The 18,811-nt window shown below is 40.4% G+C and overlaps 1 protein-coding gene across 1 annotated transcript; it reads right to left on the bottom strand.

The window, feature by feature from the left end:
• Positions 1 to 3,650: 3,650 nt before the first annotated feature.
• LOC311103864 (uncharacterized protein) lies at positions 3,651 to 15,954 on the bottom strand (the record flags this gene model as incomplete). Its single annotated transcript, XM_084145498.1, has 14 exons — positions 3,651 to 3,669; positions 7,097 to 7,150; positions 7,285 to 7,423; positions 8,503 to 8,561; positions 8,696 to 8,834; positions 9,913 to 9,971; positions 10,106 to 10,244; positions 11,322 to 11,380; positions 11,515 to 11,653; positions 12,637 to 12,791; positions 12,926 to 13,076; positions 13,349 to 13,480; positions 13,698 to 14,021; positions 15,876 to 15,954. The coding sequence occupies 14 exons, from the start codon at positions 15,952 to 15,954 to the stop codon at positions 3,651 to 3,653; spliced, it is 1,647 nt and encodes a 548-aa protein (XP_084001624.1).
• Between the last annotated feature and the right edge of the window lie 2,857 nt (positions 15,955 to 18,811).

Below are 18,811 nucleotides of genomic sequence, written 5' to 3'. Positions count from 1 at the left end.
GGGTCTCAGCTTTCTGTATATATAGTCATGTATTTCTCAACATTCACCTCAATAGCAACTATTTTACAACCAAGATATTTGATATAGCTTTGACATATGGAGACCATGGGTAGTAGCCTACAACCACAATTTTTTTTAGGACATTACATTTACTGTTGGTTACTAGGAGTGGGTATTATATTTAGAGATAGCAATGAAGTTCATGTGTTTTTAGTTTCCAGTTCTTCAGGTGTTGAAACCCAAATTAATTAGCCTATGATATTATTTAGTGCACATAATCTTTTTTTTATTTAACCAGGTAAGTTGACTGAGAACATTCTCATTTACAACAACAACCTAGGGAAGAGGACAGGGGATGAATCAACCAATTGGAAGCTGGGGATGATTAGGTGGCCATGACAGTATGAGGGCCCGATTAGGAATCTAGCCAGGACACTGTAGTTAACACCCCTACTCTTACAATAAGTGCCATTGGATTTTTTATGACCACAGAGAATCTGGACACCTGCTTAACGTCCCATCTGAAAGACAGCAGCCTACACAGGGCAATGTCCCAATCACTTCCCTGGGGTTTTGGGATATTTTTATTTTAGAAGAGAGGAAAGAGTGCTTCCTACTGGCCCTCCAACACCACTTCTAGCAGCATCTGGTCTCCCATCCAAGGACTGACCAGGCCCAACCCTCCTTAGCTTCATAGGTAAGCACAGTGGTATTTTTATTGTTTTTTACCTTTATTTAACTAGGCAAGTCAGTTAAGAACAAATTCTTATTTACAATGACGGCCTACACCGGCCAAACCTGGAAAACGCTGGGCCAGTTGTGCGCCGCCCTATGGGACTCCCAATCACAGCCGGTTATGATACAGCCTGGAATCGAACCAGGGGGTCTGTAGTGACGCCTCAAGCACTGAGATGCAGTGCCTTAGACCGCTGCGCCACTCGGGAGCCCTGCTAAACTACATAAATAAGATTTAAGTAATTCATCTCTATTGAACAAAAATAAATCAGGAAATTCTGGAGTCCTATTCTGACAGTAAAATATAGCAACTATTGTCTACTTGTGAACCCAAAATACATGGCAATCACTGGATTATGTTGCACATCAAAATATCTTGAAACATGCATTCCTGCTTGGATATGTTAGATGAAACAACTTATTTCTTGAATACCTCAGTAGTCTATTTATTATACTTCTTAATAAAGCACTATGAATGACTTTATAAGATAATTACTCGTGATTTGGGTTCGACCAAATCATGGGCTGGTGCCACAAACTGTAACAGTAAGTGGCAACAGTGACACCAGTGGAAAATGATCATCTGGAGGCCTGTAATAGTAATAATAATAATATGCCATTTAGCAGACGCTTTTATCCAAAGCGACTTACAGTCATGCGTGCATACATTATTTTTTTTTGTGTATGGGTGGTCCCGGGGATCGAACCCACTACCTTAGCGTTACAAGCGCCGTGCTCTACCAGCTGAGCTACAGAGGACTTGTGATTAACACTTAGGATAGGTGTTGATTCAGGGGAACACATATGAAAGGCACTCATTTGCAATATAGCATTAGGCTAGATAGCTGATGTTTTGGCGGTGTCGGAGTTGTAACTACGTTGTAGCTGTCAAATTGGGGAGCAGCTGCTCTTGATTATTGTCACAAAGCCACACCCCTCCCACTCACGTTTGACGTTCAGAACGAGAAAGTGTAGAAATAATGACGCTCAAATTAAAAATCATGATTCAAAATAATGTATCAGCCTAATCGAGGTGTAGATTAACATTTCAGATTCCAGTGTTCGAAATTGTAATCAACGCTGCATGGGATTTCTCTTAATGCTAATGGCAGCCAATGGCAATGTCCGCTTTAGGTATAATGCCAGGAGCCGCTTGTGAATTTGACAGCTCTAACACTGTTCCACCCCCAAACACTGCCAAAACAACAGCTATGCGGGTGTTGGCTAAAGCAGATCTGATTGAATAGAGCTCTAAATCATTAGCTTGGCTTTTATAACGTATAACAACAGACAGGCAGACAGACTGACAGAGAACAAGAAAAAGCACAGAGTGACAGCAGAGAAGATGCTGAGACAGACAGACAGACAGACAGCACAACAGGGAGGCAAACAAAATAGCTAGAGCAGAGGCACAGTTATAGTGGTGAGTTGTGTCTCCAGTGGTGCTTTTACATATTGTATTTGTTTTAAATATGAGCTGGTTAAAAAAAGAGGACTGTCTCGTCAGTCACTGGTACAGAAATGGTTGAGAAACGCTGTACTGTTATGTGTCAGCACTACTGCCTGTGTCTACATCTAGAGTGGATGCTGAATGTCAGACAGAAGGCTCAAGCCTGGTGTAGATGTAGGTCTGTGATAGGGTATGGGCAGTGGCTGATAGGGTCTGGGCAGTGGCTGATGGGCTTGTGGCTGATAGGGTTTGGGCACCATTCCGGGGTGAGTTGGCGGCACAAGTAGTTGTCGGGGCTGGTGTGGATAAAATGCCAAGGCCGAATTCTTGTCCCTGGCAAACAGTATGGAAGAGCAATATAGTTGTCTCTCTGTAGTGGCTCCAGTTGGGATCCGCCCTCCTTGTCATTAGGCAGCCTTCTTTTCTTCATGTCTGCTGTTGTCTCTCGACCTAGTAATGCAGCTTGTGCTCCAGACAGTGTGTGTCAGCCAGGCTGGAGAAGCAAAGCCTCAATAAATGAATAAATGTGAACACCAGTCAAGAGTGGGTTTCCCTCGGAGGCTGTCTCGCCGCTGCATGTCGGCCACTGCACCGATGACTTGGTTGCTAATTTGGGAGACCCCTGTGTGTGTGTGTGTGAGAGAGAGAGAGAGAGAGAGAGAGAGAGAGAGAGAGAGAGAGAGAGAGAGAGAGAGAGAGAGAGAGAGAGAGAGAGAGAGAGAGAGAGAGAGAGAGAGAGAGAGAGAGAGAGAGAGAGAGAGAGAGAGAGAGAGAGAGAGAGAGAGAGAGAGAGAGAGAGAGATTGCACAGTGTGTAGTGTGTTTGACATAATAAACGATGTGACACAATTTCTCCCTAGTGGAAATAATAAGACCTGCATTATCACGTCCTCCGCTTTACAGGTTTCTTCAAAATGAAAGTTGTTGGTCAGAGTCGATTTTGGCCTCCTGCGTCCAGAGATCTATTTCTAAATGTTGACCATATAGTTGTACAGTATTTAAATCTCCACATATTTTCAAGACATTTCTGTTCATCTTGTGAAGTCTCACATCAACAACAACAATGTCACTTTTAAGCTTTTGTAAAAAGTAATCAGGTTTCATGGATTTCATGTTCTTTAAAGCCACACACACAACAATTGAAAATGTACACTGAAATCAAATTATTGTTAGATTTTATACACGCAGTACAAATGTATTAACACTTACTGTACACTTAGAAAAAAAGGTGCTATCTAGAACCTAAAAGAGTTATTCGGCTGTCCCCATAGGAGAACACTTTGAAGAACCCTTTTTGGTTCCAGGTAGAACCCTTTACACAGACGGTTCTACCTGGAACCAAAAAGGGTTTTACCTGGAACCAAAAAGGGTTCTCCTATGGGGACAGCAGAAAAAACCTTTTGGAACCCTTTTTCTAAGAGGGAAGATCTGAAGTTTAGCATATCACAAACAGTCATTGCTACGGATCATTCTTTGACAGCACAACTGTTTGACAGCACACAAAATATTATAGAAGAGAATTAGTCTAAAATATTAATATATTTTTTTATGTGGAACATTAAAAAAAAATAACATTATGTTCAATGGGTTCAGCTAATGCATCAAGACAATCACTCTTTTGAATCTCAAGTAAATAATATACACTAACGGTCAAAGTTTTAGAACAACTACTCATTCAAGGGTTTTTCTTTATTTTTTATTATTTTCTACATTATAGAATAATTGCGAAGACATCAAAACTATAAAATAACACATATGGAATCATGTAGTAACCAAAAAAGTGTTAAACAAATCAAAATATATTTTATATTTGAGATTCTTCAAATAGCCACCCTTTGCCTTGATGACAGCTTTGCACACTTTTGGCATTCTCTCAACCAGCTTCATGAGGTAGTCACCTGGAATGCATTTCAATTAACAGGTGTGCCTTCTTAAAAGTTAATTTGTGGAATTTCTTTCCTTCTTAATGCGTTTGAGTCAATCAGTTGTGTTGTGACAAGGTAGGGGGGGGGTATACAGAAGATAGCCCTATTTGGTAAAATACCAAGTCCATATTATGGCAAGAACAGCTCAAATAAGCAAAGAGAAACGACAGTCCATCATTGCTTTAAGACATGAAGGTCAGTCAATCCGGAAAATGTCAAGAACTTTGAATGTTTCTTCAAGTACAGTCGCAAAAACCATCAAGCGCTATGATGAAACTTGCTATCATGTCTTTGTGAGACGCAGTGTGGGTGAACGGATGTTCTACGCATGTGTATTTCTCACCGTAAAACATGGAGGAGGTGGCGTTATGGTGTGGGGGATGCTTTGCTGGTGACACTGTCTGTGATTTATTTAGAATTCAAGGCACACTTAACCAGTATGGCTACCACAGCATTCTGCGGTGATACGCCATCCCATCTGGTTTGGGCTTAGTGGGACTGTCATTTAATTTTCAACAGGACACTGACCCAACACACCTCCAGGCTGAGTAAGGGCTATTTTACCAAGAAGGAGAGTGATGGACTGCTGCATCAGATGACCTGGCCTCCACAATCCCCCGACCTCAACCCAATTGAGATGGTTTGGGATGAGTCTGACCGCAGAGTTGAGGAAAAGCAGCCAACAAGTGCTCAGCATATGTGGGAACTCCTTCAAGACTGTTGGAAAAGCATTCCAGGTGAAGCTGGTTGAGAGAATACCAAGAGTGTGCAAAGCTGTCATCAAGCCAAAGGGTGGCTATTTGAAGAATCTCAAATATAAAATATATTTTGATTTGTTTAACACTTTTTTGGGTTACTAGATGATTCCATACAGTGGGGAGAACAAGTATTTGATACACTGCCGATTTTGCAGGTTTTCCTACTTACAAAGCATGTAGAGGTCTGTAATTTTTATCATAGGTACACTTCAACTGTGAGAGACGGAATCTAAAACAAAAATGCAGAAAATCACATTGTATGATTTTTAAGTAATTATTTTGCATTTTATTGCATGACATAGGTACTTGATACATCAGAAAAGCAGAACTTAATATATGGTACAGAAACCTTTGTTTGCAATTACAGAGATCATACGTTTTCTGTAGGTCTTGACCAGGTTTGCACATACTGCAGCAGGGATTTTGGCCCACTCCTCCATACAGACTTTCTCCAGATCCTTCAGGTTTCGGGGCTGTCGCTGGGCAATACGGACTTTCAGCTCCCTCCAAAGATGTTCTATTAGGTTCAGGTCTGGATACTAGCTAGGCCACTCCAGGACCTTGAGATGCTTCTTACGGAGCCACTCCTTAGTTGCCCTGGCTCTGTGTTTCGGGTCGTTGTCATGCTGGAAGACCCAGCCACGACCCATCTTCAATGCTCTTACTGAGGGAAGGAGGTTGTTGGCCAAGATCTCGCGATACATGGCCCCATCCATCCTCCCCTCAATACGGTGCAGTCGTCTTGTCCCCTTCGCAGAAAAGCATCCCCAAAGAATGATGTTTCCACCACCATGCTTCACGGTTGGGATGGTGTTCTTGGGGTTGTACTCATCCTTCTTCTTCCTCCAAACACGGCGAGTGGAGTTTAGACCAAAAAGCTCTATTTTTGTCTCATCAGACCACATGACCTTCTCCCATTCCTCCTCTGGATCATCCAGATGGTCATTGCCAAACTTCAGACGGGCCTGGACATGCGCTGGCTTGAGCAGGGGGACCTTGCGTGCGCTGCAGGATTTTAATTCATGACGGCGTAGTGTGTTACTGTGGTCCCAGCTCTCTTCAGGTCATTGACCAGGTCCTGCCGTGTAGTTCTGGGCTGATCCCTCACCTTCCTCATGATCATTGATGCCCCACGAGGTGAGATCTTGCATGGAGCCCCAGACCGAGGGTGATTGACCGTCATCTTGAACTTCATCCATTTTCTAATAATTGCGCCAACAGTTGTTGCCTTCTCACCAAGCTGCTTGCCTATTGTCCTGTAGCCCATCCCAGCCTTGTGCAGGTCTACAATTTTATCCCTGATGTCCTTACACAGCTCTCTGGTCTTGGCCATTGTGGAGAGGTTGAAGTCTGTTTGATTGAGTGTGTGGAAAGGTGTCTTTTATACAGGTAACAGGAGGGCTTCTTAAAGAAAAACTAACAGGTCTGTGAGAGCCAGAATTCTTACTGGTTGGTAGGTGATCAAATACTTATGTCATGCAATAAAATGAAAATTAATTACTTAAAAATCATACAATGTGATTTTCTGGATTTTTGTTTTAGATTCCGTCTCTCACAGTTGAAGTGTACCTATGATAAAAATTACAGACCTCTACATGCTTTGTAAGTAGGAAAACCTGCAAAATCGGTAGTGTATCAAATACTTGTTCTCCCCACTGTATGTGTTAATTCATAGTTTTGATGTCTTCACTATTATTCTACAATGTAGAAAATAGTAAAAATAAAGAATAACCTTTGAATGAGTAGGTGTTCTAAAACTTTTGACCGGTTGTGTATATATATTTTTATTTAATGAATAATAAAAAAGATAAATAGAGCTACATGTGTTAGTCAAGGCAGAAAACTCATACAATTAACCAGCAAGAATACAACTAGAAATCATACACCCAACAAATGTACATTGAAATTCTAATTCACATTCAAACAAAGCATGTACTCTTATCTACTAACTGAACATTTTGATGAAAAGATTTATAATTCAACTCACCAAGCTAACCTTTCAAGCCTCTCCTGGTATCAATATCTCTGCATCAACATGCCTAGTACAAGGCCTTCACTCATAGTTTGAGTATATTTTGTCATATTCTTCATAGTCATTCTCCCCTCCAGCTTTACATTAAGTGAGCTGCTCCAGGTCTAAAGACTCATTGTCTTCATCATACATGTCTTCAGCATCATCCATCCCTGTGAAGGTATCTGGATTTTCATAGATGTCCTCATCTTCCTCACCTGCCTCCTTCACCTTGGTTGTTTCCACACTTGTTCATAGCTCCTGGAGCATTCCTGAGGATGAATACAAACATTTGAGTTACATGCCTGGATGTCAAGTCAGGATCTTAGCACAGGGTATCCATTCATAACTGCTGACATTTTCAAAATCATAACTTTTCGTGGTAAGTTTCTCCCTTTTCACATACATGCTTGCATGGCATCCTTTTTTCATGTCTTCATCTTTGCTCTTATTGACAAAGATTTCGGCGTTGATGTAATCCTCTTCATCAACTTCCTCACTCGCTGCACCCACAGTGTTTCCGTACTTGTTCATGCTCATGGCAGCTGAGGGATTAATTCATTTTAATTCATATAAATTACATCAATGAATGTAAGAAGGAATATCTATCATAAAGAGTACCCCAACTAGAAATCATACACTGAACAAAAATATAAACGCAACATGTAAAGTGTTGGTCCCATTTTTCATGAGCTGAAATAAAAGTTCCCTGAAATGTTACATACGCACAAAAGCGTATTTATCTCAGATCTTTGCACAAATTTGTGAGAATTTCTCCTTGGCCAAGATAATCCATCCACCTGACAGTTGTGGAATATCAAGAAGCTGATTAAACAGCATGATCATTACACAGGTGCACCTTCTGCTGGGGACAATAATAGGCCACTCTAAAATGTGCAGTTTTGTCACACAACACAATGCCACAGATGTCTCAAGTTTTGAGGGGGCATGCAATTGGCATGCTGACTGCAGGAATGTCCACCAGAGCTGTTGCCAGAGAATGTTAGGTTCATTTCTCTACCATTAGCTGCCTCCAATGTTGTTTTAGAGAGTTTGGCAGTACATCCAACTGGCGTCACAACTGCAGACCATGTGTATGGCATCGTGTGGGCGAGAGGTTTGCTGATATCAATGTTGTGAAAAGAGTTCCCAATGGTGGCGGTGGGGTTATGGTATGGGCAGGCATAAGCTATGGACATCGAACACAATTGCATTTTATCTATGGTAATTTGAAAGCACAAAAATACTGTGACGAGATCCTGGGGCCCATTGTGCGGCCATTTTCTTTTAAGGATATCTGTATTCCCAGTGATGTGAAATCCATAGATTAGGACCTAATGAATTTATTTAAATTGACTGATTTCCTGATATGAACTGTAACTGATTAAAATCAATGAAATTGTTGCTTGTTGCATTCATATTTTTGTTCAGCATACACTGACATTCTAATTCACAAGCATTTACTCTTATCTACTAACTGAACGTTTTGATGTTGTTTTTTTTTTTAAGCCCTTATAATTCAACTCAAGGTCTAAAGACTCATTGTCTTCATCATACATATCTTCAGCTAAATCCGTCTCTGTGAAGGTATTTGGATTTTCATAGTCTTCCTCATCTTCCTCACCTGCCTCTGGCCCTTCACCTTGGTTGTTTCCACACTTGTTCATGGCTCCTGGAGCATTCCTGAGGATGAATACAAACATTTGAGTTACATGCCTGGATGTCAAGTCAGGATCTTAGCACAGGGTATCCATTCATAACTGCTGACATTTTCAAAATCATAACTTTTCGTGGTAAGTTTCTCCCTTTTCACATACATGCTTGCATGGCATCCTTTTTTCATGTCTTCATCTTTGCTCTTATTGACAAAGATTTCTGCGTTGATGTAATCCTCTTCATCAACTTCCTCACTCGCTGCACCCACAGTGTTTCCGTACTTGTTCATGCTCATGGCAGCTGAGGGATTAATTCATTTTAATTCATATAAATTACATCAATGAATGTAAGAAGGAATATCTATCATAAAGAGTACCCCAACTAGAAATCATACACTGAACAAAAATATAAACGCAACATGTAAAGTGTTGGTCCCATTTTTCATGAGCTGAAATAAAAGTTCCCTGAAATGTTACATACGCACAAAAGCGTATTTATCTCAGATCTTTGCACAAATTTGTGAGAATTTCTCCTTGGCCAAGATAATCCATCCACCTGACAGTTGTGGAATATCAAGAAGCTGATTAAACAGCATGATCATTACACAGGTGCACCTTCTGCTGGGGACAATAATAGGCCACTCTAAAATGTGCAGTTTTGTCACACAACACAATGCCACAGATGTCTCAAGTTTTGAGGGGGCATGCAATTGGCATGCTGACTGCAGGAATGTCCACCAGAGCTGTTGCCAGAGAATGTTAGGTTCATTTCTCTACCATTAGCTGCCTCCAATGTTGTTTTAGAGAGTTTGGCAGTACATCCAACTGGCGTCACAACTGCAGACCATGTGTATGGCATCGTGTGGGCGAGAGGTTTGCTGATATCAATGTTGTGAAAAGAGTTCCCAATGGTGGCGGTGGGGTTATGGTATGGGCAGGCATAAGCTATGGACATCGAACACAATTGCATTTTATCTATGGTAATTTGAAAGCACCAAAATACTGTGACGAGATCCTGAGGCCCATTGTGCGGCCATTTTCTTTTAAGGATATCTGTATTCCCAGTGATGTGAAATCCATAGATTAGGACCTAATGAATTTATTTAAATTGACTGATTTCCTGATATGAACTGTAACTGATTAAAATCTATGAAATTGTTGCTTGTTGCATTCATATTTTTGTTCAGCATACACTGACATTCTAATTCACAAGCATTTACTCTTATCTACTAACTGAACGTTTTGATGTTTTTTTTTTTTTAAGCCCTTATAATTCAACTCAAGGTCTAAAGACTCATTGTCTTCATCATACATATCTTCAGCTAAATCCGTCTCTGTGAAGGTATTTGGATTTTCATAGTCTTCCTCATCTTCCTCACCTGCCTCTGGCCCTTCACCTTGGTTGTTTCCACACTTGTTCATGGCTCCTGGAGCATTCCTGAGGATGAATACAAACATTTGAGTTACATTTCTGGATGTCAAGTCAGGATCTTAGCACAGGGTATCCATTCATAACTGCTGACATTTTCAAAATCATAACTTTTCGTGGTAAGTTTCTCCCTTTTCACATACATGCTTGCATGGCATCCTTTTTTCATGTCTTCATCTTTGCTCTTATTGACAAAGATTTCTGCGTTGATGTAATCCTCTTCATCAACTTCCTCACTCGCTGCACCCACAGTGTTTCCGTACTTGTTCATGCTCATGGCAGCTGAGGGATTAATTCATTTTAATTCATATAAATTACATCAATGAATGTAAGAAGGAATATCTATCATAAAGAGTACCCCAACTAGAAATCATACACTGAACAAAAATATAAACGCAACATGTAAAGTGTTGGTCCCATTTTTCATGAGCTGAAATAAAAGTTCCCTGAAATGTTACATACGCACAAAAGCGTATTTATCTCAGATCTTTGCACAAATTTGTGAGAATTTCTCCTTGGCCAAGATAATCCATCCACCTGACAGTTGTGGAATATCAAGAAGCTGATTAAACAGCATGATCATTACACAGGTGCACCTTCTGCTGGGGACAATAATAGGCCACTCTAAAATGTGAAGTTTTGTCACACAACACAATGCCACAGATGTCTCAAGTTTTGAGGGGCATGCAATTGGCATGCTGACTGCAGGAATGTCCACCAGAGCTGTTGCCAGAGAATGTTAGGTTAATTTTTCTACCATTAGCTGCCTCCAATGTTGTTTTAGAGAGTTTGGCAGTACATCCAACTGGCGTCACAACTGCAGACCATGTGTATGGCATCGTGTGGGCGAGAGGTTTGCTGATATCAATGTTGTGAAAAGAGTTCCCAATGGTGGCGGTGGGGTTATGGTATGGGCAGGCATAAGCTATGGACATCGAACACAATTGCATTTTATCTATGGTAATTTGAAAGCACAAAAATACTGTGATGAGATCCTGAGGCCCATTGTGCGGCCATTTTCTTTTAAGGATATCTGTATTCCCAGTGATGTGAAATCCATAGATTAGGACCTAATGAATTTATTTAAATTGACTGATTTCCTGATATGAACTGTAACTGATTAAAATCTATGAAATTGTTGCTTGTTGCATTCATATTTTTGTTCAGCATACACTGACATTCTAATTCACAAGCATTTACTCTTATCTACTAACTGAACGTTTTGATGTTTTTTTTTTTTTAAGCCCTTATAATTCAACTCAAGGTCTAAAGATTCATTGTCTTCATCATACATATCTTCAGCTAAATCCGTCTCTGTGAAGGTATTTGGATTTTCATAGTCTTCCTCATCTTCCTCACCTGCCTCTGGCCCTTCACCTTGGTTGTTTCCACACTTGTTCATGGCTCCTGGAGCATTCCTGAGGATGAATACAAACATTTGAGTTACATTTCTGGATGTCAAGTCAGGATCTTAGCACAGGGTATCCATTCATAACTGCTGACATTTTCAAAATCATAACTTTTCGTGGTAAGTTTCTCCCTTTTCACATACATGCTTGCATGGCATCCTTTTTTCATGTCTTCATCTTTGCTCTTATTGACAAAGATTTCTGCGTTGACGTAATCCTCTTCATCAACTTCCTCACTCGCTGCACCCACAGTGTTTCCGTACTTGTTCATGCTCATGGCAGCTGAGGGATTAATTCATTTTAATTCATATAAATTACATCAGTGAATGTAAGAAGGAATAGCTATCATAAAGAGTACCCCAACTAGAAATCATACACTGAACAAAAATATAAACGCAACATGTAAAGTGTTGGTCCCATTTTTCATGAGCTGAAATAAAAGTTCCCTGAAATGTTACATACGCACAAAAGCGTATTTATCTCAGATTTTTGCACAAATTTGTAAGAATTTCTCCTTGGCCAAGATAATCCATCCACCTGACAGTTGTGGAATATCAAGAAGCTGATTAAACAGCATGATCATTACACAGGTGCACCTTCTGCTGGGGACAATAATAGGCCACTCTAAAATGTGTAGTTTTGTCACACAACACAATGCCACAGATGTCTCAAGTTTTGAGGGGGCATGGAATTGGCATGCTGACTGCAGGAATGTCCACCAGAGCTGTTGCCAGAGAATGTTAGGTTCATTTCTCTACCATTAGCTGCCTCCAATGTTGTTTTAGAGAGTTTGGCAGTACATCCAACCGGCGTCACAACTGCAGACCATGTGTATGGCATCGTGTGGGCGAGAGGTTTGCTGATATCAATGTTGTGAAAAGAGTTCCCAATGGTGGCGGTGGGGTTATGGTATGGGCAGGCATAAGCTATGGACATCGAACACAATTGCATTTTATCTATGGTAATTTGAAAGCACAAAAATACTGTGACGAGATCCTGAGGCCCATTGTGCGGCCATTTTCTTTTAAGGATATCTGTATTCCCAGTGATGTGAAATCCATAGATTAGGACCTAATGAATTTATTTAAATTGACTGATTTCCTGATATGAACTGTAACTGATTAAAATCTATGAAATTGTTGCTTGTTGCATTCATATTTTTGTTCAGTATACACTGACATTCTAATTCACAAGCATTTACTCTTATCTACTAACTGAACGTTTTGATGTTTTTTTTTTTTTTAAGCCCTTATAATTCAACTCACGGTCTAAAGACTCATTGTCTTCATCATACATATCTTCAGCTAAATCCGTCTCTGTGAAGGTATTTGGATTTTCATAGTCTTCCTCATCTTCCTCACCTGCCTCTGGCCCTTCACCTTGGTTGTTTCCACACTTGTTGATGGCTCCTGGAGCATTCCTGAGAAAGAACACAAACATTTGAGTTACATGCCTGGACTTCAAGTCAGGATCTTGGCACACGTTATCCCTTCATAACTGCAGACATTTTTTAAATCATTATTTTTAGTGGTAAGCGAATCCCTTTTCACATACATTCCTGCATGGCATCCTTTTTTCAAGTCTTCATCTTTGCTCTTGTTGACAAAGGTTTCTGCGTTGACGTAATCCTCTTCATAATCCTCTTCATAATCCTCTTCACTCGCTGCACCTCCAGTGTTTCCATATGCGTTCATGTTAATGGAAGCTCAGGGATTAATCAGTTAAATTCATATAAATGACATCAGTTAATGTAAGCAGGAATATATATCATAAACAGTACAAAACCATATACAAAATTAGGGTTGAAAAATTCTGGTTATCAAAATGTCCATGTTTTCTAAAGATCCTGGTTGGAGGATTCCAAATTTCCTGATTAATCCTTCCTGATTTCAGGAATCTTCGAACTGGGAGTTCTTGAAAAAAACAGAGAATTTTGCAACCCTAATCAAAATCCTAATTAGAGGAAGTAGAACTTACTTTCTCTTGGGTTTATCATAATAGACTGCTCTCTGCTGTTTCTCTTCCTCCAGACTAGACAAGGAATTAGCAGCAGCAGCAGGAGGAGGAGCCCACCTATTGCGCCAGCGGCAATAATGGGGACTATAGATGCTATGGAGAGAAACAACACCATATATACCATCTTTCAGAAGACTACATTTCAGAATTTGTATAGCTATCAAATTCTTCTGCAATGTAAAACATTGGTCTTTAAAAAATATTGCATGACTGATAGGACTGATAATATCTATATTTTTTTCTATTCACAATCCTTAAATATGGCCTTCATGGTAATGCATTTGAGAAACATGAAACAAACTTATTGTACCTTGAATGCTGACTGTCAGCATCTCTGTCTTGGTAGAATGGAATGACAGGGTGGAGACATTAACTTCATAAACACAACTGTAGTTCCCCTGGTCTTTATACACTGCAACAGGGAAGTGGAAGGAGGCAGAGTGGTTGACTGCTGGCTTAGTCTCAGTTCTGTTGGACCCAGAGAAGTCCAGATAGAAGAGGCCTCCAGGATACTGTGGCTGAATGGAGCAGGTGATGAAGAAGCTGTGGCCCCTGGTCACCTCTGGCCCCTGAAGTCCCCAGACCATCGATCCATTTGGAGCACTGAGAGAGATGTTGGGCTGTAGCAAGACGACTAGGAAAAGACAAGAGCAGGTTGTTAACGTGTGCACTGTGACTGCAGCATAACAATCATTTTTCTTGCCAAGAAAACACTATGCTAGAATACATTATGAAGAGAACTCTTGCATTAAAGAACGTATAATCTCGGAACCCAGTGTTCCTCTTGCATTAATGTTGAGTTGCTCACCTACAGTGGGGAGAACAAGTATTTGATACACTGCCGATTTTGAAGGTTTTCCTACTTACAAAGCATGTAGAGGTCTGTAATTTTTATCATAGATACACTTCAACTGCGAGAGACGGAATCTAGAAAATCCAGAAAATCACATTGTATGATTTTTAAGTAATTAATTTGCATTTTATTGCATGACATAAGTATTTGATACATCAGAAAAGCAGAACTTAATATTTGGTACAGAAACCTTTGTTTGCAATTACAGAGAACATACGTTTCCTGTAGGTCTTGACCAGGTTTGCACACACTGCAGCAGGCATTTTGGCCCACTCCTCCATACAGACCTTCTCCAGATCCTTCAGGTTTCGGGGCTGTTGCTGGGCAATACGGACTTTCAGCTCCCTCCAAAGATTTTCTATTGGGTTCAGGTCTGGAGACTGGCTAGGCCACTCCAGGACCTTGAGATGCTTCTTACAGAGCCACTCCTTAGTTGCCCTGGCTGTGTGTTTCGGGTCGTTGTCATGCTGGAAGACCCAGCCACGACCCATCTTCAATGCTCTTACTGAGGGAAGGAGGTTGTTGGCCAAGATCTTGCGATACATGGCCCCATCCATCCTCCCCTCAATACGGTGCAGTCGTCCTGTCCCCTTTGCAGAAAAGCATCCCCAAAGAATGATGTTTCCACCTCCATGCTTCACGGTTGGGATGGTGTTCTTGGGGTTGTACTCATCCTTCTTCTTCCTCCAAACACGGCGAGTGGAGTTTAGACCAAAAAGCTATATTTTTGTCTCATCAGACCACATGACCTTCTCCCATTCCTCCTCTGGATCATCCAGATGGTCATTGGCAAACTTCAGACGGGCCTGGACATGCGCTGGCTTGAGTAGGGGGACCTTGCGTGCGCTGCAGGATTTTAATCCATGACGGCGTAGTGTGTTACTAATGGTTTTCTTTGAGACTGTGGTCCCAGCTCTCTTCAGGTCTTTGACCAGGTCCTGCCGTGTAGTTCTGGGCTGATCCCTCACCTTCCTCATGATCATTGATGCCCCACGAGGTGAGATCTTGCATGGAGCCCCAGACCGAGGGTGATTGACCGTCATCTTGAACTTCTTCCATTTTCTAATAATTGCGCCAACAGTTGTTGCCTTCTCACCAAGCTGCTTGCCTATTGTCCTGTAGCCCATCCCAGCCTTGTGCAGGTCTACAATTTTATCCCTGATGTCCTTACACAGCTCTCTGGTCTTGGCCATTGTGGAGAGGTTGGCGTCTGTTTGATTGAGTGTGTGGACAGGTGTCTTTTATACAGGTAATGAGTTCAAACAGGTGCAGTTAATACAGGTAATGAGTGGAGAACAGGAGGGCTTCTTAAAGAAAAACTAACAGGTCTGTGAGAGCCGGAATTCTTACTGGTTGGTAGGTGATCAAATACGTATGTCATGCAATAAAATGCACATTAATTACTTAAAAATCATACAATGGGATTTTCTGGATTTTTGTTTTAGATTCCGTCTCTCACAGTTGAAGTGTACCTATGATAAAAAGTACAGACCTCTACATGCTTTGTAAGTAGGAAACCCTGCAAAATCGGCAGTGTATCAAATACTTGTTCTCCCCACTGTATAACCGAAAATTAAACAGAGTAACTTTGAGTGGAGCTGAAGCCTCGACTGGATACCCTTGTCTGATACTGACATCGGTATGACCCCTCGTAGTTAAAGTCCACTTTAGGAATGTTGAAAGTGACAGAGTTGCTACTTGTGGTTTTGTCCATTCTGAATGAGCCTGAAGTTGCGATGAATGTACAGACGCGGTCAAACGTATTGACACTCTTGCACGATTCACTATTTTTCTAAAATAAGTTGAAATTGATAAAACGTTTGGTGTTTACAATGTATAAGTTTGATTTACAACTGCATAGAACCCCCCCAAAAAAATCTAAACTGAAATTTAGATTTTCCACTTCAAAGTTTAAAGAAATGACCTGGAATTACCTCAAATTATTTTGTTTGGATGCAATGATTATCGTTAATGTGTAAATTATCTCACCTGTGGTAAGTTGCAGGTGCCTATAGGTAAAAACAGCCATTCAACAAGTTTTTAAAAGAAAAAACGAAACATTCTGCTCCGTATATTTGACCGCATACGTATGTTGGATTACTCAATTTAAAACCACTAAATGTAATATTTTAAGCTGCTCCTGCAAAATATTGACTTTAAAAACTTGGAAACCTCAGTCTTCATGTAGACTAAAGCATAAACTTGGGGGTTTATTTTGTTAGCTTCAGGCTTTCTCTTTTTGCCTTTGCTGCCTGAACTGGGAAACAATCTTGTCAGCTATCAGGACATTTTCAAAAAGTCCTCTTAACTCTAAACAAGAGATGGCAGTTGTGTATGTGGTGAACTATTGACCTACAGAGCCTTCAGAAAGTATTCACACTGCTTGACTTTTTCCACATTTTGTTGTGATACAGACTGAATTTAGATTCAATTGAGATTTTGTGTTACTGGCCCATAGACTATACCCCATAATGTCAAAGTGGAATAATGTTTTTCTAAATTGTCAAAGACTCCAGCCACCCAAGTCATAGACTGTTCTCTCTGCTACCACACGGCAAGTGGTACTGATGCACTAAATAAGTTCCGGAGTAAAAATGTGCTTATTAAGTCACATAATAAGTCACATAACAAGTCACGTAATAATAACTTCTGGTATGGCAACTGCTTGGCATCCGACCACATGACGCTACAGAGGGTAATGTATGGCCCAGTACATCACTGGGGCCGAGCTCCCTGCCATCCAGGACCTCTATACCAGGCGGTGTCATAGGAAGGCCCTAAAAATTGTCAAAGACTTCAGCCACCCAAGTCATAGACTGTCCTCTGTGCTACCCCACGGCAAGTCGGTACTGATGCATCATATCTGGAACCAACAGGACCCTGAACAGCTTCTACCCCCAAGCCATAACTACTAAATAGTTAACCAGAAACTAACCGGACTATCTGCATTGACTGTTTTTACACTAACACTTTTGACTCATCACTTACACTGCCGTTACTGTTTATTATCTATCCTGTTGCCTAGTTACTTTATCCCTACCTACAGGTCCGGCTCTAGGCATAACCGACATAAGCAGTCACTTAGGGCCCCAGACTGCTAGGGCACCTCCAAAATTAAAAAACACTTTTTTATTTAAAAAAAAAAAAAAAAAAAATGGGGGGGGGGGAACTCAGTCGGGGTCTCAACTTACTGTTGAGAGTTAAGACGTCTGCATGCCTCCCATCTGAAACACTAAAGAACAGTTTGTGCATATATTATGACATTTTGTGATGTTTTGGTTCGTTTTCGTCTTCTGCAAGGGTTTTTCTGGCTGTTCGTGCACACAACATTTTTTCTTGAGGCAAGCCGAAAGTCAGTGGCCGAAGTTTACGCCCCTTCGTCGGTGATTGGTCAACAGTAGGGATTCTTCAATGAAGTGTTTGTTGTCATTCAACTTGAGAAATACTGCACCAAACATCTTAGTTAGATGTAAAATTGCTCAACTAAGATCTCCTCAGCAAAAAAGGTTATTCTAACATGTATTGATTCAGGGTGTTGAATACTTATCTAATCATCATATCATTGGCATATACATTGCACTTACTGAATTTCCACGTGGGCGAGGATATTGGAAATTGAATCAAAGGCTATTGGATGATAACTTGTTTTTAACTAGGACAGAGGAATTTATAACTGATTTTTTTCCGACATAACATAGGTACAGCAAATTCCCTTATTGTATGGGACACTTTTAAATGTGCTTTTAGAGGCCATGCAATTCAGTCCTCATCTCGAAAACAAAGCAATTTAGGTCAAAAGAGTCCATACTAACAAAGGAAATAGAAGGTCTAACAGAACAGATAGATAGCAATAAAAACTGTAACATAGAGGCTCAGAATAAATTAGAGGAAAAACAAAAAGAAATTGAGAAACTTATTCAAGAAAGATCAAGTGTAATATGTTATTAAAATAAAGCAAACTGGATGGAATATGGGGAAAAATGCACCAAAATATTTTTAAACCTTCAACATAGAAATGCTACCAAAAATAATTTACTGAAACTGGTTACAAATGATGGAGTCACCAAAAAACGAGGAAACAAAGTACTTTAAGTATATGTTTTCGTTTCAGTCGCCTCCATCTCCTCCAACTGAAGCTAATTGTAGAGATGTTTTTTTCTATTGATAATGTAAAATTAACAGCCATACAGAAAGACTCATGTGAAAGTGAAATTACAGAGGAGGAACTTCTGGATGCAATTAAAGATTTTAAGTCCAGGAATACTCCAGGGTTGGATGGCATACCAGTCGAGGTATACCAAACCTTTTGATATACTCAGAGGACCGTTTTTAGCATGTTTTAACCACTCCTATGTAAATGGTAGATTATCAGACACTCAAGAAGAAGGTCTGATTTCATTATTACTGAAACAGGATTCAAGTGGAAAATATAAAGATCCAGTCCATTGAAAGAATTGGAGGCCCCTTACACTTCAGTGTTGTGATGCAAAATTCTAGCAAAATGTATAGCGCATAGAATTAAAAAGGTATTGTCGGACATTATTCATTCTAATCAGACAGGTTTTTTACAT

This window comes from Coregonus lavaretus (genome assembly GCF_964263955.1).
Source record: "Coregonus lavaretus genome assembly, chromosome: 28".
NCBI classification, from domain to species: Eukaryota; Metazoa; Chordata; class Actinopteri; order Salmoniformes; family Salmonidae; genus Coregonus; species Coregonus lavaretus.
The sequence above is the reverse complement of the archived record's forward strand: the minus strand, read 5'-3'. Positions and strand labels throughout refer to the sequence as shown.